At 41.1% G+C, this 23,452-nt stretch overlaps 1 protein-coding gene across 1 annotated transcript in view; it reads right to left on the bottom strand.

The window, feature by feature from the left end:
• Positions 1 to 23,452, bottom strand: part of LOC126162030 (homogentisate 1,2-dioxygenase) — a 113,016-nt gene that overhangs the window by 19,623 nt on the left and 69,941 nt on the right. Inside the window, exons 7-8 of the mRNA XM_049918253.1 lie at positions 14,055 to 14,287; positions 3,785 to 3,911 (exon numbers count right to left, since the gene is read on the bottom strand). Of these exons, the coding sequence (XP_049774210.1) occupies positions 3,785 to 3,911; positions 14,055 to 14,287 (360 nt within the window). The remainder of the gene's footprint in view (positions 1 to 3,784; positions 3,912 to 14,054; positions 14,288 to 23,452) is intronic.

Genomic DNA, 23,452 nt, shown 5'->3' with positions numbered 1-23,452 from the left:
GGAAACATACAGCAATCCACAAATTTATCCCCACAGATTCTTCAGTAGCTTTTGTGAAGGTACAAAATTGTTTGCCATTTATTGTTATGAAAAGTGTAACTTTGAAACAAATCTGTGTAAAGTGAAAACAAATCAAGAAACAGTATGGGAAGATAAAAAGAAAAAAAAATCAGATTTAATTAAAACATATTTATAAGTATCTCTAAATATGTGTAGCTAATTTTTTCCTCTGGATTATTAAATCTTATGTTTCTTTGCCAGTTGCCTCTTGCATGTGACACACTCATGTATGACAAATCATTTGAAAAGAATTGAATAAAAAATCTTAATTAGATATACATAAGATTTTCGTCTTATGTAGGATCTGTCACACTCCGTCTAGTCAAGCCCACAAAGCGTATGTGGTGTACTTCCTTTCAGCCCCATCGACGGGACGAGGTTCTCCTCACGCAGCTTCGAATAGGCCACAGCCCTATGATGCATGGCTTCCTGCTCCAGCGGGAGGACCCTCCAATGTGTGGTGCTTGTGGCGTTCAGGTCACTGTGCGCCACGTTTTATTGGATTGTGTTTTATTTTCTGACCAGCGCGCCGCGGCTGACTTGCCAGCGGACCTGCCATCTCTTTTAGGCAACACTCAGATGAATGTGGTTAAAGTTTTAAAGTTCTGTGCCATGTCAAATGTTTTTACAAAGATTTTAGGGAGAGGATTTTAATTTGCTCACTGTGTGACAAGCTCGCCCATATTTTATGTAAGTGGCCAGCCAATGACAATTTTGTGTGGCATTCTTGTTGCTATGTTTTCCCTTTCCTTCGGTTTTACTTTCTTATGTAGTATTTTCCTTCTTTTCCTGCTTTCTTTGAGTGTAATTTTCAGTTTTATTAGGTCTCTCCACATTCGTTCCTTTTAATGTGTGTCAGGGCGCTGATGACCTCGATGTTGAGCACCCATAAGCCCCAACACACACACACACACACACACACACACACACACACACACTCACACACAAATGTACAAAGTAAACTTGTGCATATAAAAATATCTGCTTAAAATACAAATAATATTACTTCTCAGGTTGTTAACATGGAGTGTAAATGAGTGGTCTTATCAAATTTCAAGTTATTTCATGTCAGCTAGAGACAATATTCATTAGGCAGAAAGTGCATTTACAGTGGCAGAGACTGGAGCAAAATAAGTCTAATCAACAAAAACATGAAACAATGGAAGATGAGCTGTGTTCTTAATGAATGAGAAGTTTCCCCTGTCTGCAAAAATACAAAAGATGCAAACTAAGTAACAGGTAAGTGTTCAGCAGGGCCATGATACAAGAGAAAAAATAATCAGTTGTAATATATTTAATCTACCATACTGTACTGTCTCAATCATCACTTTCTTTTATTTTGAGGCAAAAGACTATCTAGTTACTATGCACACAATGTAACTTGGCCTTTTTTCAAGGGATGCAGGGAACATACGCATGTGGGGAGGGGAGGTACAGCGGAAACAAGCCCCACCTCTTTCTCACAAGACAGGTAGGACACTAGAATCAACATTGCATTCACAGTGCCTGCTACAAAGCTAGTGTATGGTTTATTGTATAATAGCTTATGTTATAATGTTGGAAATGGGTGGAAACTGCATAGCTAAATGACAATAAAATTTCATTCATTCATTCATTCAATTTCATTCACTCATTCATTCGTTCATACCAGCCCGAAGTCATGCAGGTTCTTCTGATTCCTTTGCTCCCAGGAAAGGGCCAAGTTCTATTGAACACATAGTAACTGTTCCGTTGTTTTATCCATCACTGCTACAACTTGAACAACTGAGAAATGTTTTCCCAGTGTAGTATCAACTTGTAAACAAAAGAAAACCTTTGAAAAAAAAGGTGTGGGTGTTTTAAAATGTTATCATTGATGACATATGGATGTTTGTGTGTATTACTCCTTGCCTTAACACATAGTATGTGTGGAAGTGCTGAGGAGGAAACCAAATTTGAAATACTCCTTCAAAACATGATAGATTCCCAAAGAATAATGTACAGGCATTAATACAATTGATTAAAGAGTCATTTCAGACACACTTGATGAGCTTACTTCATTTTAAAACTACAATACAATTACAGCATCTAGCCTAAAGTAACTTAGCTGTTATTTCCAGTAACAACAGTAAGAGTAATTATGTGGTTGTTGGTAAAATGAGTTGCTGTGTACATGAAAGCAGAATATCATTGATACCAAACAGAAGCAGTTATAAGTATATTAATATGAGTACTCTTTCCAATTGTTGTGCTGATCTCATTGTCACATAAGTATGACAGAAAGTAAATAGGTATTTGAATATTATGGAATTCAGATTTTTGCAGCAGTGGTACAAAGAATAGTTTAATTGAGATAGCAATAATATTCTGAAGCTGATACTGTTTACATTAATATATTTGTTGTACAGTCACAAAATTTTGAAGATGTATTTTTATCATCAAATATTCATATATGCACAAAATATGATGGAATGCAATCCAATGTACCAAAATGGTTATTCAGCACCTAAATTGTGTTTTTTTTCCAACTGCTCAATTGATTATGGTTGTACTATTTCCTTGTCACCACGTGTGTCAGATACACATTCTTGTACTTTAAGAAGTTGATCAAGATGTAAGGTGATTCATGCAACTGCATATAATGAATTCGTCATTGATATAGGTGCTTTGACAGTTGATAATCTATGCCACACCAGGATTAGGACCTGGAGCAGCCTCCTTGTCATAAACAATTGCTTTAACCAACGAAGCCATAAAGTGCAGCTCCATTAACGACTAAAACTTTCAGTGTAACCTATGTTCCCCTTCTAGTACTTCTAAAATGTACAATCAAGGGCTCTACCATGAGGTACATGGGATTAGTACTACTAAAGGAACATATTTGGTGAAGAGATTCATCAAAGCAATGCACTCAAAAAACTCAATAAAATCAGTTCAATATAAAATCTTATTTAAGTGTGTGCGTGGGGGGGGGGGGGGGGGGGGGGGGGGAAGAAGCAGATAGAAGAAAGAAGTTTGGTTGAGAAACAGGATGAGAATATGGTCTTCACTCATTCTGTCAACAGCTATTCTTTACAAATAATCATGAGACCCAGTTATCAAGAGCCCACAACTGAAAAATGTGGTTATAACAATTACAGATAATTGCCCACCTTGTAGGAAAAGCACAAAACTAATCAAAAGAAACTGGACTGAGTTAATTATTTCACTTTTCTATAAACCAAAACAAATATGGAAAGGTATCCATTTATGTGGAGCTGCTTCATTTATGGCACATATTGCTAACTTTTGAGCTACCACTATTTTTGTAGTCTAAGTGAACACTTTCACACACAGAGACACTCACATGCACCCACCAACTGCAGAAAGGGTGGCCCTTTGTTAACCCTTCACTCATGAGGTGACTTTTCTGCAAAATATACTATGAGGTGGGATCTCTGAAACCCTTATGTTTAAGGCACAAATCATATAAAATTTACAATTTAATTTATGTAACATTAATTTTCAGAATTAGTGAAGTGTTGTTTAAACACTCCTTGTTTATTTTATTGCAATAAATAAAGCCTGCAATATTTTACTTTTTATCACACAAAATCTCGTATCTTTGAGGACTTTTTAAGCAGAAATGAATTTTATAGAAATGAATTTTAAGTTTGGCAAAATTATATTATCTCTGTAGCAAATAAATTATTAATAATTTAAAACAAAATTTATTTAATAATATTTGAATATGGTTCATACATACTGTGATAATAAGGAGGACGAAATGTATGCTCTTGCACCGACCATCTAGGTGGGAAGATGACAAAATCAGCAATAGCTGTTCCTGGTTTGTTTGAAGGGCAAGTAAGTACAGTGAAGATTGATGGATCCTGCAATTAGAAGAAACAGTGAAGTTTACTTAACAGAGTGAAATTATATTCATGTGTTTTTGTTGCATATGATGTTTGTTAGATGTTTTAATTTACATGAATGCCTGTAGTCAGAAATAACACTTTTCTGTTTCAGAAAGAACTCTACTTATAATAAACCTATTTAACAGCACTGTTGAAGACAAGTTAGTTTGTTATTTTATTTCAGCATTAATGCAAATACTAAGAATGTTTTAAGTAATTGTGTTAACCTCATTTCAAACGGTTAATGCACATGATAACAAATACAGACTAGCTTTTAGATACATTTATGTAGAAAACTTTCATGGAGGCTTAATATGAAGATTTTTATAAAGTGTTTATTCAAGATACTAGCATGTCACTGAATTATAGGAATTAAATGGCCTAATACAAACATGTAAGTACATTCTACAGGCTAAATATTGTATATAATAATTAAACTAACTGAAAAATCAAGTGAAAACCTATTGATCTAACCATTATAAACAGTCTGCAGGTAATGACATACAGAAAGCTGTAAATAACTTTAACAATTAGGAAATATGATCATTTTCTCCACAACAAGACTGCATGAAGCAGATTCCTTTTCATTAGTGAACAATTGCTTAACCATATGTAATGTATCATCAATATTATATAGGAGAGAGGGAAGATTCATTCAATAATTTAAAAAATTCAACAGTTAGTTTCAGACTTCTCTGCACAAACCATGGAACATGCTGCAGTGGCTTATGTGGAAGTGAGCAGTATAATAAGAAACTGCATACATTCTGTAAATATGGCTCAGTGTTTTCAGGTGTACATAAATATTTTCTTTACAAAATATCACTGTAATCTAGTAAATATCTAATCTACAGTCCCTGCCAACAGCCTATTCAGTAGTTGCAGGGGCAATAGTCAGGATGACTGATTGATCTGGCCTTGAAACATTAGCCACCATGGCCTTCTTGTGTTGGAATGATGAACAACTAAAAGAAAGGGGAAACTACCACTGTTATTATTTACCATGGATGTGTACTTCTTCTGCACAGTTTAGTGATGATAGCATCTGTTTGAAAAAATGGTACAGAGGTAAAGTAGTTTTGTCAGAGGCGTTCCCTATCCTACTGAAAGCAGTTCCTCCTGGGAAAGCAGCCACGTGGTCTATGAACCTAACTGCAACCACTGTTTGGCATTCTACTTGGGCATGACCACTAACAAACTAACTGTTTGCATGAATGGCCACTGCTAAAATATGTCCAGGAGACAGCTAGAGGAGAACACTCCCTGGACCTTATCCTTAATTCCTGTAGCCCCCTGGTCTCAACCTTGATTAGTGTTTGTCCTCCACCTGCCTTTATCCCCTTCCATGCTCCTATTCCAGTCCCACACATGCCTTCAGCACAATTGCTTTGTTTAGTATCCTTTGACTGCCATATTTATGACTCATTACTAAAATGAGTCGTATCTAACAAATATTTGGAAGTAACTTCTAGAAAAGTTCGGAGATGGTACAGAATTCTAGATCTGCTTAAACATATTCATTTTGACTGTGTCAACAGAGAAATTCACATGAAAAACTGTTTAATTACAAATTCCAAAGCTCACATTCCAGTGCTGCTGATAAGCACATCTAAAAGTAGAAAAACATTGAATTATTTTTTTTTTGTTTTTTTGTTAAGGAGGAAGGGGAGCATTGATGAGTGATGGCTGGAAAGGAGGGGAAAGTTACTAAGAATAGAGATTCAGAGGATCCCACCTGCTGTGAGGGCAAGGAGAGATATGAGCAAGGAGGAGCCAGATAGAGTGAGGTCAAACAAAGTACACTGGTAAGTACTGTCTCAGCTTCAGTCCAGATATGATAGGAGGAAGGAGAAGTAGTATGATGTAGAGAGATGAACTGAGTAGTGCAGTAAAAACTATGATGAAGGTGGAAAAGGTGATGGTACAAAACCAAAACCAGCATGACTCTGTCCTCTGCCAATCTTTTCATGGGCCACCAGGAAGATGCATTCTTCAATACCCAGAAACTGAATCCCCTGGCTTCATACAGATTTGCCGGCCGGTGTGGCCGTGCGGTTCTAGGCGCTTCAGTCTGGAACCGCGTGACCGCTACGGTCGCAGGTTCGAATCCTGCCTCGGGCATGGATGTGTGTGATGTACTTAGGTTAGTTAGGTTTAAGTAGTTCTAAGTTCTAGGGGACTGATGACCACAGCTGTTAAGTCCCATAGTGCTCAGAGCCATTTGAACCATTTTTTTTCATACAGATTTTACAATGAAGGCTTTCACAACCAGATGTCTGAACTGCTCATAAATCTTCTGGGTTGTATGGTCATGGTCTATGAAACCTTTTCATTCCTGATGTTTTACATATAGCTGTGCTGGACTTATTTATAGGTACTCCTGGTTCCATTGAATATTTCTGTGAGGTGGTAGCAAGAGTTGGAAGCATGTCCCATTGTGCCCACTGGAGAAACCTGGGGCACAGAGTACAGTAATGTCTCCCTCTCATTTTGGAACCTTCAGTCAGAGCAGTTGGCCCATGCCTCTGGCCCTGTTCTCTCCTGTTTCATATTCCTAGGCTGGCAGTCACTCTTTATCTCTGGCCCCAGGATGAGCCCTTTCATTATTCTGTAGTTTTAATAATTTATTGTTTCACTGCCTGCCTTCCAACATTTACCCATCATGCCCTCAATATCCTATACATCCCTATAACATAGGCAACTGTGGCAAATGTACCTGCTCCACCACGAAACTCATGAATGTTGACACCAAAAATCTTTCCTAGTCTTTATTCTTCCATAACTACCCCAAATTCTATGCAAAAACATCAGTTGGATAGTCTCCCTCTCTCACCCTTTGACTAATACAGCCCCCACTTCCAAAACCTCTTAAGCATCCCCCTTGTCACAAAGCACCAGTAGCGCCGTGGTCTCGTGGTTAGCGTGAGCAGCTTCGGAGCGAGAGGTCCTTAGTTCAAGACTTCCCTCGAGTGTCACAAAGCACCACCCAGGCTTTGACTACCTCAATACATTAGACTGTACCATCTTAAATCAAACCCTGAAATGAGATATTCACTCCCTGATGTCCTCCACACACCACCTACTGTCACCTTCCCTCACACTCTTAACCTTCATAACATCCCAGACATACCATATGTCATTCCCAAACCATTATCACCTACTCCAAGATTTCTACCCTGAACCTGTACCCATTCAATAGCAAGTAATTCAGCCCTACCACTGGTAAATCATACAGTATCAAAGGCAGAGCAATTTATGCAACCACATATGCTGTTTATCAACTAAGACAGCACTGCACAGCATTTTACACATGGAAATGAGCATCACAACACTAGCTGAAAGCATATGTGGCCACTATTGACCAACTTGCGTGCAATATCTTTGTTTGGCAAGTTCTTTGCGAGCAGTGCACTGAGAATCAAGAATGTATATAACTGTATATGTGTGCTTCTGAGTAATAAAATAGTGCTTATTACATATATTATAGTGTACATCATTGGATCTGGCAATCCTACAACACTAAACCCATACTGGTGACCCCAAATTTTGTTCGCGAGTGCTATGACGAACTCTTGTACCATGAACGGTACACAATGGATTGCTTGCCACCCGCTACACCGCACACGTGTCAACTAGGTTTTCCAACAGACACTTTGGCATTGTTTTCCAATCATCCACCTTGTGTTCGCAATAGTTCGATGCAGTTTGTGAACACACCGACTAGCTGTACTCAACAGGACAGTGCTTCTACATTCCCACAGCCATGTGTGCCAGCATCAGATATGAACAACAACTTTTCGTTACCATACATGAGTCAGCAGTCATGTAGCAGTGTTCTGTACCAACAGAATGTTTTTTGCACACAAAACTTTGAATGGGAACATTTTACATTGAATATGAACTTTCCACATGTTCTGAGTGCTCAACAACGGCTGACACAATGTGCTCAAACGCCATTGACTATGTTTATGGGTTTCCCAACGGCCAGTGTGAACTGTACAACCGAATCAGTGGTGGTACAAATTGAGCTGGATGCTCAAGACAGGAAATTTCATGTTTTTCCCAGAACTCCGGATTTTGCATCACTGCCACTGCTACTGACCTGTTGGCCTGAGACACACAAGTGTGAGCATTACAGGTTTGCCATACTGCATCGGTTGTGGGTCCATCATCCCCATCAGTGTTCATGATTAACAACGGTACTGTCCATAGAATCAATACCACAGAAGGTCCACTGGTACGTGCAAAGGCTAGGCATTTAAACCTGGAAAAACTTAAACACACCAAAGCTATTATTCAGGAACTTTTAGACAGTAAGACTGTTCTCCCTTCCTTTAGTAGTTGGTCGTCACCCATTCATTTGGTGCCCAAGACAGATGACACTTTCTGCCTCTTCGGTGACTATCAGGCGCTTAACACCAGAACAATTCTAGATAATTATCCCATCCCAAATATTCAAGACTTTGCTGCCCAACTGCATGGGGCACAAATTTTCAGTGTAATCAACTGTCACAAGACATACCACCAACTGCCAATGCCACCGAAGGACATTGAAAAAACCGCTATCATCACCACATTTGGGTTGTTTGAGTGTTTAAAAATGCTGAACAGACGTGGCAACAGTTCATCAACTCATTGGTTGGAAAACTGGACTTTGCATGTGTGTACCTGGATGACTTGTTAATTTTTTCTTCCTCCCTCTAGGAACATGAACTTCATTTAAATACAGTATTACAACTATTACAAGCAAACGGTGTCACAGTGAACAATGATAAGTAACAACTTTGCCGCACTAGTGTCACTTTTCTGAGCCATGGGATTTCTGTTGACAGCATCCACCCCCTACCAGAATGGGTCAAGGCCATTAGTATGGTGCCTTTGCCCGAAGATTTTCAGGGTCTCTGCCACTACCTAGGAACGGTAAATTACTACCGCAGACACATCCCCCACGCCACCAACATACAAGCCCCACTAACGGATGCTCTCACTTCAGGGTCTCAGGCGGTCACGTGGACTCCAGATATGTGTCACCCATTTGATAACCTAAAGTTGGCCCTACAGACAGCCATTACGCTCACTCACCCCATTGTTGATGCTCCCATCTCACTTACTACAGACGTGAGTGATACAACAGTGGGGGCGGTACTTCAGCAATCCGTGGGTTCTGTTGTACAGCCGCTCAAATTTTTCTCCCACAAACTGTCTGCTTCCCAACATAAATGGTCGACCTTTGACTGGGAACTATTTGCTATTTATGCCGCTACCATATATTTACAAGATGATATATAAAGTCGCCATCTCGTGGTATTCAATGACCACGAACCACTGGTTATACTTTCTGTAAGCGAGGGAAGGACTCATCTCCAAGACGTTTTCAGCATATGGACCTCATATGTCAGTTGATGGATGAAATGCGTTACGTCAGAGGGGCAGACAACGTCGCTGCCGATTTTCTATCTCATGTGTTGGTTTTATCTTCACAACTGGACCTCAGTGAACTCCATACATTGCAAACAGAGGATACTGAACTTGCCGCATTGCACTCCGATGTTAAAACAGGATTCAAACTAGAGTTATGGACACTTCCTGGGCTTTCATCACCCATCTGGTGCGACATTTCAACAGGACACATACATCTGGCAATTCCTTCACCTCTCCAACGGGACACTTTTAATAGTATCCATGATTTGGCACATCCTGTTATAGGCACCACCACACGTCTGGTATCTGAACGTTTCATTTGGCCTGGGGTAGTAAAACAATGTCGCATTTGGGCGTGAAGGTATGTGGCTTGTCAGCATGCAAAAGTAGCATGTCATGCACAGCCCCCCATGGGTACATTCAATGTGGAAAAAAGAAGATTCCAGCATATACACATCGATATCGTTGGGCCCTTACCCCCTCAGGCCCCTTCCATTACATACTGTCTACCACTGACAAGTTTACCTGCTGGGTAGAGGTAATTCCTCTCACTACTCAGTGGCCCGAGCCCTTTTATTAATGTAGATCTTGCACTTATGCTGCAGTTTCTATCACCACTGACCAGGGCCGCCAGTTCGAGTCTGCCCTCTTCCAACAGCTTTGTGAACTGTGTGGTGAAATAATTTAGGACTACAGCATACCATCCCCAGAGCAATGGGCTTATCGAATGCTGGCACTGAAAACTTAAAGCTTCCCTGATGTGCCACCGAGGTGAGTGGGCCGACGCCTTACCATGGGTAATGTTAGACATTCGGCCTGCGTACAAAGAGGACCTTGGCACATCCCTGGCAGAAGTACTGTACAGAGAACCCATCACACTCCCAGCAGAGCTGGTCGAGCCTTCACTTCCTCCAGATCAAATCTGCCACATTTGTTGGGCATGTTAAGGAGCTAATAACTAACATTCGTGTACCCCCTCCTCGACCGCACTCATTCCCTCCCATATTTCTGCATAAGGACTTGGCATTGTGCACTCACATCATGGTGCGTGGTGACACCGTCCAACTGGCACTCCGAATTCTATACTCGAGCCCACACAGAGTCATATCACAGCGTACCAACACTTGTGAAGTGTTCATTAATGGCACACCTCAAATGGTAACTGTCTGCCACCTCAAACTGGTGTGGGCTCTGGGAGAACTGCCTGATACTGCACCCGGTCAGCCCGCACATCCTGCTACACCTGCGTCGCATGAGGCATCTATGGATGGTCTGCGGGTAAGTGACGCCCATTCCTGCACATGTGACGTAACCCACTCCCAGTCATGTGACAGTGCTACAGGTGCTTGTGACATTCCACTAGAGAGTGACGAGTGTGATGACTCCCACTCCTGTAGGCAGCCCCCCACTTCTCCCTTGTTAGGATTTAGTGATGTATCAGGGGCCAGCATCGGAATGTGTGATGCCACCACCATCGACTCTTGTAGAGATTCTGTCAACCCGTATACGGAAGAGGTAGTGAATGTCAACACAGATTTTCTTTGCAGCTCTAAAGTGTTTTTTGTTATGCATCTGGATAACGTGTGTATCTTCTACAAATGAGCCAGCATCCCCAATGACAACTTAACCCACATTCTACTTCTCCAATCTGTCCCCTTGCCTGTTGGTATTGACCATCAATGGTAAAAGTCCCACGTACTGTAACAGCCATTCAGGTTCACTACCCTGGCTCGTCACAACCCACCATCCCGTCCTAGATCCCTCAACTGCTGTACGAGGATTTGCCCGGTCAGGCAGGATCATCCGCCCCCCTCACTGGCTCGAAGAATTCAGTTACTAATGTTATGTAAGGTATGGTTTCAGTTTAAACACGCTCTCCCTTCCCCATGGGTGTTTCCTTTACACATATGCCCCAATATTTATGTTTTGTGCTCCACACTCTAGGGGATCATTGGATCCAGCAATCCTGCAACACAAAACCCATACATAAATAGCCTTAAAAGAGCTGCCAGCCATGGGTCGCCCAGTTCTCAGTTCCTGAACAAGTTCTACAGCATGACTCAAAGAATCTGAGTGCCTGCTACACCACATGAGTTATTTAGTTATTTGGATCCCCTCAGCTAATGCTTTTATTTTTTCTTATTTGTTGCCCTCACTTCCTTCTTTCACTTAGTTATTTATCTCTTAATCATTTTTCCTCCTAGTTCTTAACTGTGCCATTCATTTCTATCCTCATTTTGTCTTTATCCCTCAATATGTCTTTATCATCTCTAAACTGAAACATTGATTACCAATGTACTATGTATGACTTCCTACTTTCTATTGCACCTCCTTCATCATGCTTGTCTACCCTTGCCCACACAACAGGTGATGCCCTCTCATCCTGGTGTGAGAGAGACCTGCACTTCCTTTTTAATCTTCCCCATTGTATCTGTCTCTTCTCCCTCAGGAAGGAACTAATTGTTCAGGAAGATACAATGGTGTCATTCACTGTTATATGTGTTTATTGGCAGTAGTTAATATTTTTCTTCCTTCAGATAAGTGTAATGAACAGCAATTATGTTTCATAATTTTATAGTTTTCATGTATGAATTTTCCTCTTGACAAAAAAACCTCATATTTTATGAGATTTCAAACAAACATGAGCACCAGAAGTAGACATTGATGATCTTACACTAAACGAGACACACTGAGTAAAATCACTGAGATCTAGTTGGATAACAAGTTAAAATAAACTCATCACAAAGATAAACTAATAAAGAAGCTCTGTTCACCACGTTTTAGCATAAGAAGCATTTCTCATTAGAGACCTGAGACAAGAGCATTGCCTTATTCAACACACTTTCATTCCCATGTTACTGTACAGAATTGTCTCCCAGGATAGTGACAAAAGAAAAAAAATTGTTTATTAAGTGGAAGTGAGTAGTATAATAAGAAATTGCACACATTCTGTAAATATGGCTGTGTTTTCAGGTGTGCATAAATATTTTCTTTACAAAATATCACTGTAATCCAGTAAATATAAGGCTACCAGTGCAGATAAGCAGCAGCTGTTTAGTATAACAGATGAGGCAGGAGCCTTTTTCCAAAGTAGCATAAATTAATTAAATTAAATTTGATATTATTAATTTATTCATTGATTAATTAAATCTGATTAAATTTAGATAATGCAAGTACGAATAGCATTATGGAGTATTGTGATAGACTTTTTTTTAATGCAGTACATGGATTAAGTTTCTATGATTTCCTAATCTTTTGTTAATGTGTGCATTGACTTGTTCCACATCCCTGAAGGTTCTCCTTTTAATGGGATTTACAGAACATGATGAATGTATGACTGAATTCTTGCAGTAACATATAATCTTCATTAGTCTGTCTTAGTATACTTTATACAAAAGCTCAGCCAGCACCATTTATTATCTCTGGTCATCTTGACACTGGTTTATTCTGGTTGTTTTCTTGCTTTTCTGGATAAGATACATTTTTCTTATGGTTAGTGTTAGTATTTTCTATTTTGTTTACATACATTTACACAAATAAGAAATAAGAGCCTCGAAAATTGTACACCAGTTTGTACAGTCTGAAAATCACATCTGTAAGCAATAATTTGGTTGTCAATGTTGGCTGAGGTAATTTCTGCTATATGTCTCCTGCTATGGAGATGAGACTGAAACCATTTTTTCACAACTCATTGTACTAGTAGCTCCATTTTAGTGTAGAGTATACACACATTCCATATAGGTTAGTCAAAAATAAAATTACAACTCACTCGAAATACATAGTGCATAATTGCGCTACGTATTTCCGAGACAAGCTAAACTCATCATGTAAATGTAAACATTGGCATAAATGTGCACTGTTATTATATATTGCTGATTTTAACAATTGACAAGCACCAAAGGAGTGATACATATGTAGACATGCCAAGCTCCACAAGGTATTTTTACTGGTGACAAACCTGTTTGTAATTTTATTTTTGACAAACCTTTGTGGAGTGTGTAATATACTTTCCACTAAAATGTTAACATGGCATGACTAATGAGCACACAGTGGAACATGACATATAACCGAAAAAGTTTTTGAAGATCTAAAAATGACAGTCTTATCTGTAGAAACTGGTCAATGAAAAACAATTTTGAACACAATCTTGGCTGTAAAACATTTCTTTAAAGTGCATACAGATTGCTCCTTCTCATTTCTCATTATCAGAAACTTCAATCACGTTTACAGTAGTATTTGCCTATGACAGGACACAAACTGCAGTAGCATCTGATTTCTCATTTAATTGCTGAGTAAAGTAATTACACATAAATATCTATAATATCAATGTAATTTTTTTTCCTTTGATTGATATGTTTACTGTAGTCCTGACAAGAATACAGAGATAGCAGAATTTCATGCTCTAGTTTACACTTTATGATAGAGAGTTACTTGCACTTTTGATAGTATTCCCTGGTTTCTTCTCCTGTATGTTAGCCTTTGGCCCATGTGATTGTACCAGCTAGTGGGAAGCAACATTAAGTTTCAGGTATATAATTATGAAAGGACAGACCACCACTACCCTTCTGTGGTGTCTTTCTATACTACATTAACTATACTCTCTTTAATGGTGACAGAGGATTATTATTGTGAAATATTTGTGAAGCACTTGTTTTTTACTTTAAAAAAATAAAGAAGTGGAATTAAAAAAATACTTACACAATGATCAAACTGCACTGCATTGATAACCATGAAGAGAGACAAGTCATATTTATATGGCACATAATTCCCATGCCATGCAACGACATCAAAAGGGCTGTGCCCTTGCTGAGCAACAAACAGATGTCCTTGGAATTTACTAATAACTCGGTACTGATTTTCTTCAACTGAACGGTCTTCAAACCATGCAACAGGTGTGAGAAAGTCCCGTGGATTGGCAAGACCATTTGCACCTTAAAATGAAAATGCTTTTAGTTCATCGATTAAGACATGGGATGAATGCTAATATCACATTACAGTACAACAATAAAACAACTGTCGGCCGGTGTGGATGAGCAGTTCTAGGCGCTTCAGTCTGGAACCGCGCGACCGCTGCGGTCGCAGGTTCGAATCCTACCTCGGGCATGGATGTGTGTGATGTCCTTAGGTTAGTTAGGTTCAAGTAGTTCTAAGTTCTAGGGGACTGACAACCTCAGATGCTAAGTCCCATAGTGCTCAGAGCCATTTCAACCATTTGAATAAAACAACTGGCAGATCAGATGTTTAACTAACTGTCCTCCTTACTCAATCTGAGCTCATTTATAACAGTTCACCAATACAAAGTGCAAGCAAATAAAGTGGGCTCTAATAACCCATCATTATTACAAGCAAGTAGATAAAGTGGACTCTGACAATCCATCATTATTACAAGCAACAAAATAGTGGAGTTTTGCATTGTATGACTAAGTTATCTTGACTACAAGCCTTAGCATATATATTTGCTTTGTAATGACCTGCATACTCTTGTTTCATAAGTAAGCCCATAAACTATGAATTGTGGGACAAGAAATAATCACAACATTATTTAACAATAAAGGAAACTCCTGGATGGAACAGTACATAATATACAGGAAAGGCAACTGCTCACCTATACTGGACTGTAGTGAGGCAAATAACAGAAAACAATTCACACATTAGCTTTCAAGCTATTGCTCTCTTTCTCCAAATAGTACATGCAGTCATGAACACAACTAAACAGGTGCCCAAAGTCACACTTCCACACTGCGACTGGTTATTGATTATTAAGGGCAGTGGCCTAGGTGGGTGGAGAAGAGAAGATGGTAAGGAAGGACACATGAGGCAAGGAGGGGGTAGCAGGATAGTGTGGGGCAGGTCTTTTGACAGATGACTCACTGACCGCACAACTAAAGGATTTCAGAGGGTAGGGTGTATAAGTGATAGAGGATGGAGAGGGTGGGAAAGGGAATGAGAGATAGATGGAAATGAAAAGGAAGACAGGAAGCACAAAGAGAAAAAAAGGGAAATAGGTGGGGAAGGGGGGGGGGGGATAGGAGAGAGCAGAAGAGAGAAGGAAAAAAGGTAAGATAGGGCAATGAATAACAGGTTAGTGGACGTTTAAGTCAAGATGACTGTGATAATGTAGGATATCCTGGCTAGACAATTGCCACCTGTGTAGTTGAGAGAAACTTGTGGAGAAAGTGTGTATCCCAAAGCCTCGTGAGGTGAAACAGCTGTGGAAGTCATTTGTGTTGTGATGTGCATCATTTTTGGCAACTGGGTGGTCAATTCTGCAGTTTACCACATTTTGTTGGTGGCCACTCATGTGAGTAGACAGTTGGTTACTTGTCATGCCCAATTGTAATGCTGTACAATAATTGCAGTATAGCTGATGTATAATGAGAACAACATTATGAACAGGATAAATTGCTACCCACCATAAATGTGACTCTCTGAGTTGAAGATAGGCATAACAAAAAGACTGTTACACACTGAGCTTTCAGTCAAAGCCTACTAGGTGCTGTCTGGCAGAGCACACAGGGACTAGAAGGCGGCAGGACAAGGCTGCCAGGCACAGCATCAGGTAGCCGTAGGGGAGAGGTTTGGAGGGAGCGGATATAGGGAGTGGAAAAAAGAGGTTCAGAGAAGGGGAAAAGACTGGGGTATGTTGGCAGAGTGTGGCACACCTCTACGACACCTTAAACACCCACTTTCTGCATGCTTCCCAAAATCCACAAAACCAATGGTCCTGGACACCCCATTGTAACTTGTTATTGTGCCCCACCAAAGTAATTTTGGCCCTCATTGATCAACACAACCAACCAATTGTCCAAAATCTAGCCTTCCACTTTGAAGATATCAACCAGTTCCTTTGCTGACTTTCCACATCCCCACCCCTTTACCTCCTGGATCCCTACTCATCACTGTTGATGCCACTTCCCCAAACATCAGCATCCTTCAGGCCCATGGTCTTGCCACTGTTGAACACTACCTCTCCCAGTGTCCTTCAGATTTCAGACCCACTGTCTCATTCCTTATACACTTTACTAACATTATCCTAACACACAACTACTTCTCCTTTGAAGGGAAGGTATACAAACAAAACCACAACACAGCCATGGGCACCCACATTGCACCCACCTATGTCAACCTGTTTATGGACCATTTAGAGAAAACCTTCCTAGCCTCCTAAAACCCCAAACCCCTGATCTGATTCAGATTCTTCTGGATATGTCAGACATATGGTCTGGACTTGGGGCCAAAACATCCTATTTTCATTCCTTCATAATCTCAACACCTTTTCTCCCATCTGTTTCACCTGGCTCTTCTCAACCCAGCGTGCCACTTTCCTGAACATTGACCTCCGCCTCTCAGATGGCTCCACTCATATGCCTTCCCGTCTGTTTCACCTGGCTCTCCTCAATCGAGGGTGAAAACATGCCACCCTTCTGGAAATTAACTTCCTCTTCTCAGATGGCTCCACCCGTGGCTCTGCTCACTTTAAACATATCAACCATACCTGTGTTTTGACAGCAGCCATCCCTTGCACACTAAAAGTCACTCCCATACAACATGGCCACTGGGCAGCATAATTGCAGTGGCAAGAACTCTCTTGCCCATTATGTTGACAGTCTCACAAAAACCTTCAAGACAGACAGTCTACAAACAGGTTTCCTGTACCATATCTGTATACAACCCCAATCCACCAACCACCCCAAGAACTGGTTACAAGGGAGTGTCCCCTTCATCACCCAATACCAACCCAGACTGGAACAACTGAACCACATCCTTTTCACTCTTTTAATTATCTATCATCATGCCATAAAATGAGGGACATCATACCCAAGATCCTTCCCAAGCCTCCTAAAGTGGTGTTCTATCACCCACCCAACCACCACAACATCCTAGTCAATTCACAGGGATCATATTCCTGTGGAAGATCCACGTGCAAGACCTGCCCAATCTACCCACCCAGTACTTCCTATTCCAGTCTCATTACAGGCTTGTCCTAGCCCATTAGAAGCCAGACCTCCTGTGAAAGCCACAGTGTCCTGCACTAGCTGTGCTGGATCACTGCACAGGTTTTTATATTGGTTTGACTACCAGCCAACTGTCTAGCAGAATGAATGACCACTGCCAGACTGTCACCAAGAGCAAAGTGGACTGCCCCTATGGCACAGCATGCAGCTGAATGTAATATGCTTGATTTTAATAGTTATTTCACTACCCGAGCTATCTCAACTCCACAAATGGGAGTTACCCTTACAACTCATTATCCACTCCCAAAATTATCCCAGCCTAAACCTATGATAACCTATTGGCCCCACACCCTACACCCAACAGTTTCTGCCCCCTCCATCCTATCACCTCCTCCAAGATCTTGTACTCTCACCCTAATTGTGCACTGGTCTTTGACAGTGCATCCTTTTCTGCTCCTCTCATTTTCCACTCCCCCTCAACTCCCCCACAGCCTCATGACACTGCATCTGGCAGTCTTGTCCTGTCACATTCTAGTCCCTGCATGCTCTGCCACACAGTGTTCTTCTCTCTCCCAACCTACCTGTACCCTGCTATTCCCTCCCCCTTCCCTGGCCCACTCTGGAATGCTGCTTGTGTTCCACAGACAGCTGCAGTCTGTCCAGAGCAGCTGGAGTTAGGGGTCAGGCATACATGAGATGTACCTGCTTGTGTGACTGTGTGTGTGCTTTGGGTGCTTTCTTTTCTTTCCTGAAGAAGGCCTTGCCCAATATCTCAGTGTGTAACAGCCTTTTCACTGTGCCTCTCTGCAACTCATTTTTATAGTGAGAAGCTATCTGTTGTTGTTGTGGTGGTCTTCAGTCCAGAGACTGGTTTCATGTAGCTCTCCATGCCATGCTACTCTATCCTGTGCAAGCTTCTTCAAGTAACTACTGCAACCTACATCCTTATGAATCTGCTTAGTGTATTCATCTCTTGGTCTCCCTCTACAATTTTTACCCTCCACACTGCCCTCCTATACTAAACTGGTGATCCCTTGATGCCTCAGGATATGTCATATCGGCCGGCCAGTGTGGCCGTGTGGTTCTAGGTGCTTCAGTCTGAAACCGTGTGACCGCTATGGTCGCAGGTTCGAATCCTGCCTCGGGCATGGATGTGTGTGATGTTCTTAGGTTAGTTAGGTTTAAGTAGTTCTAAGTTCTAGGGGACTGATGACCACAGATGTTAAGTCCCATAGTGCTCAGAGCCATTTGAACCATTTTTATGTCATATCCTACCACCCAATCCCTTCTTCCAGTCAAGTTGTGCCACAAATTTCTCTTCTCCCCAATTCTACTCAGTACCTCCTCATTAGTTATGTGACCTACCCATATAATCTTCAGCATTCTTTTGTAGCACCACATTTCGAAAGCTTCTCTTCTCTTCTTGTCCAAACTATTTATTGTCCACGTTTCACTTCCATACATGGCTACACTCCATACAAATACTTTCAGAAACGCCTTCCTGACACTTAAATCTAAACTCGATGTCAACAAATTTCTCTTCTTCAGAAACACTTTCCTTGCCATAGCCAGTCTACATTTTATACCCTCTCTACTTCAACCATCATCAGTTATTTTACTTCCCAAATAACAAAACTCATCTACTACTTTAAGTGTCTCATTTCCTAATGTAATTCCCTCAGCATCACCCGACTTAATTCGACTACATTCAATTATCCTCGTTTTGCTTTTGTTGATGTTCATCTTATATCCTCCTTTCAAGTCACTGTCCATTCTGTTCAACTGCTCTTCCAGGTCCTTTGCTGTCTCTGATAGAATTACAATGTCATCGATGAACCTCAAAATTTGTATTTCTTCTCCATGGATTTTAATTCCTACTCTGAATTATTCTTTTGTTTCCTTTACTGGTTGCTCAATATACAGATTGAAAAACATCAGGTATAGGCTACAACCCTGTCTCACTCCCTTCCCAACCACTGCTTCCCTTTGATGTCCTTCGACTCTTATAACTGCCATCTGGTTTCTGTACAGATTGTAAATAGCCTTTCGCTCCCTGTATTTTTACCCCTGCCACCTTCAGAATTTGAAAGAGAGTATTCCAGTCAACATTGTCAAAAGCTTTCTCTAAGTCTACAAATGCTAGAAATGTAGGTTTGCCTTTCCTTAATCTATCTTTTAAGATAAGTCATAGGGTCAGTATTACCTCACGTGTTCCAACATTTCTACGGAATACTAACTGAAGCAATCTACCCTCTTCATAATATTGTTGATATTCCATCCTATACTTTTCATTGTTTGATATATATCACATGGCTGCTTTCATATGTAGCCCTTCCTTTTTATTAGGTACGAAATGCCTGTGGCTGGACTGTGGTTGGAGGGTGTGTGTGGGACATGTCTTCCATCTATGCCACTACAAGGGAATGAACATGGGTGCAGGATTTGGAGCAGGATTGGAATAGGGATGGAATGGACAAGGACATACTGTAGTTTGGGTGAGTAGTGGAACATGACTTTGGGTGATGTGGGTAGAATTTTTGGTAGTATATCCCTCATCTCAGGTACGATGAGAGGTGAATAATGTGGCTGATTTTCTCAAGACCATGTATTTGTAGATTTGGGATTTGAAAGTAAAGTAATGAGTGCTCTACTACAACTTGCTCCTCTTGCAGTGACAGCCCTTTTCAAACATATTATTCCAGAGCTGTTTTTAGCATATTTGCCGCTGCCAACTTGTGAGGCACAATTTGACTGTTAGCTGATCACATATGTTTATTTGTAAATGCATTGTTTATTTACTGCTGCCCACGTCAATTCACCTTCCTCTCTTCAACCTTTCTTAACAATTCTTTTCAGTCATTGCTTTTGTCTTCCACCTGCCCAACCATGAATCCATGCTCATTCTACCTCTGCCAATTCTGAAAACTCTCTTTGCCCTAGAGAAACTTGAATCACACGTCCTCTTTCTGAAATTTTCTCTGGCACTTGGTATCTCTCCTAATGGGCTTACCATTAAAACTGGCATCTCAAGATGTCACCCATCCTACAGTAAGAACCTTCACCTTTTCCCATTCCATCAATTCTTCACCCTCACCAGTCTGGACCTTCATCATCATACAATCGAAGCTCAAACCACATTTGACAGTCTTTACTCCTTTCACAAAATCCTATTACTCTATGATAACAGCTTCCTATCACTGCCCATCAAGGAATGGAACAGCCTTCTCAGCAACATCAGAGGAAGCTGTTCCAGCCATTCCTGTCTTACATCCACAGGGATTACCTATAGGCAAGAAAGAGCCTATCACTCCAACCCCTCATGCCCTGCTGACATACTCTGCCTTCAAAACTCCAAAAATTTCCTCTGCCTCCATGAAACACACTGCCCCTGAACATCCATCCTGTAGCACTGTCATCAACATTTCACCAAAACTGCAAAAGTCTCAATACTCTCTAAGGGCCTCACCATTAGGCCGAACTCTTAAGTTCAATCATGCTGGAGTTGTGAAGGACCTTCTTTCCTTTACTCATTCTCTGCAGTGGAAACAATTTTTTGCCATGCACCCCAAAGACAACAGCCAACCAAAACCACACACAGCCTCCAACCTGTGATCCTCCTGTCCTTCCAGCCTGTCATCCTTGGTAATCTTCCAGGAATTCCTCACTTCTAAGCTGACCTCGCCTTTCTTTCCTAAATCGCTCTCTATTGAGTTGGAAGTCACTCATATAGAACACACAGCTATCCATAACCTGAAAACCAATCCAGACATTGTCATCCTTCCCACAGAAAAAAGCTTCATCACTTTCTGACACCTCTGCATATGAATCTTATGATCATGATCCCATTCCTGAAGTTTAACATGACCTCCAGCACCTCCTCAAGGCCTTAGGTATATCCCAAAACCAGACACCTGAAACCATTGCCCTCCTTCCTCACACAAGCAACCCCCCCCCCTCCCTTTTGGATTCTTACCTTTCACCTATCCCCCAAACCCAACATTACATATCTCCTTACCTTACCAGTTATCCCACTGCCACTGGTCACAATGCTCCCACAGAAGAAACCTCTGCCTTTGATGACAAATACTTCCAAACTATTGTCTCTAATCTCCTATCCTACATTCAAGACATTGACCACTTCCTTCAACACCTTTCCACAGTTCCTGTACCATAGCGACAAAACTCCTTGTTGGTCACCATGGATGTGATGTCCTCCTACACCAGCATCCCCTATTCCCATGGCTGCAACGCCATGGAGCACAGTCTTTCCAAACACCCTCCCAACACCAATCCTACCACCTCATTCCTAACCCTCTTAGCCAAGAACTTCCTGACCCACCATTATTTCACTTTTAAAGGCCAAATCTATAAACAAATCCATGGTACTGCCTTGAGTACATGCATGGCACCAGCCTATGCAAACTTGTTTATGGGCAATCTGGAAGAATCCTTTCTATCCAGTCAACATCTAAAGCCTCTTGTCTGGTACAGATTCATTGATGACATTTTCATGCTCTTGACTCATGGCAGGAACAACCTCTGCTTTTTCCTCCGTAACCTCAACACTTATTTCCAAATTCTTTTCAGTGGTCCTTCTCAACTCGATATGCCACCTTCCTAGATGTTGGACTCAATGTTCCATGTCAAAAAGTCCCTTCCTTATTGCCTTTCCAGATCTACAGTGGAAAGCAGCCATTGTCAGTACATACCAATAAGCCTTCCAGAGTGTTTATTGGCATTCAGAGTGAACTCAAAAATTGTGATGAGGGATCTTCATCAGCTATAGAATATTTCAGAACAAATGAAAATTTGTGCTGAACTGGGACTCAAACCTAGATTTCCGGCCTGTCGCGGGCTGTCGCCTTAACACTTTGACTATCCAAGTATGCTTCCAGGTATAGCCCAACTCTTCACTTATCCTGGTATCCAGTTTCCCACGTGCTTGTACTGCATTACTGTGATTCTCACCCAGGGAGAGTAGACACTAGGACAAATGGAGATCTGGGCCACTCCTGGAAGTGTGCTTGGTCAGCTGATGTGGTTAAGGCAACCCTTCACAACATGCAGGAAATTCGAGTTCAAGTCCCAGTCAAGCACAAATTTTCATTCATTCTGAAATATTCTACAGCTGATGCAGAACCGTAATTGCAATTTGTGAGTTCATTCTTAATTGAATCTGGTTGTTGAACATCACTGTATTGTCTCAGACTATGCATTACAACCTTCATTGACAGATGATATCTCATCCATCTCATCCATAAACAGACATCTCATGTCATCTCCTCTTTGGACAAAGTAAACCTGTTAACCAGCCACTGACTAGTACTCCTTTGAGCACTCAGTATCTCCCTGGGCCTGAAAAGGTCAGCCACATCCTTCACATCTTGTCACTTCCTGAGATGAGAGATATTCTACTGAAAATACCACCCACATCACCCAAAGTAGTGCTCCACTGCCCTTCCACCTTACAGAATATCCTTATCCATCCCTATTCTAACTGTGCACCCAATCCTGCATCCCATGAATCATTCCCTTGTGGTTGACCCAAGTGCCAAGACCTGTCCCATAAGCCCACACACGAGCTCCTACCACAGTCCTGTCACAGGTATTTCCTACCCAATAAAATGCATGACCACATTTGAAAGCAGCCATGTTATATATCACTTATGCTGCAATTACTGTACGGCATGTGTGCATGACAAATAACCAACTGTCTACTCACATGAATGAACACCAACAAAATGTGGAAAACTGGAGACTTAAGTTCAGAGGCATTCAGTTGATGAACATGCTGCATGCCACAACACAAATGACTGCAACAGCTGCTTCACTTCACGGGCCTTTTGGATACCCCCCCCCCCCCCCCCCCCCAGCACAAGTTTCTCTCAACTGCACACAGGTGGAAATTGTCTCTCCAGCATATCCTGCATTCCACTAACATCCTGGCCTAAAACCTCCAATATCATGTTTGCCATTGCCTCACCTTTATCTTATGATGGAAGGAAGAAATTTTATCACTTACTACATTCTTGATTTTCATGGAGTAAAACTGTTGCATCAGGCACATTTATTTAATTTATTACTTCCTTGCAATTAACTCCATTCACAACACATTTTTCAGACAGTATCCACACATACCAC

This window comes from Schistocerca cancellata, chromosome 2 (genome assembly GCF_023864275.1).
Source record: "Schistocerca cancellata isolate TAMUIC-IGC-003103 chromosome 2, iqSchCanc2.1, whole genome shotgun sequence".
In the NCBI taxonomy this organism is placed as follows: Eukaryota; Metazoa; Arthropoda; class Insecta; order Orthoptera; family Acrididae; genus Schistocerca; species Schistocerca cancellata.
Note: the sequence above shows the minus strand (reverse complement) of the source record. Positions and strands in the feature narration are given on the sequence as shown.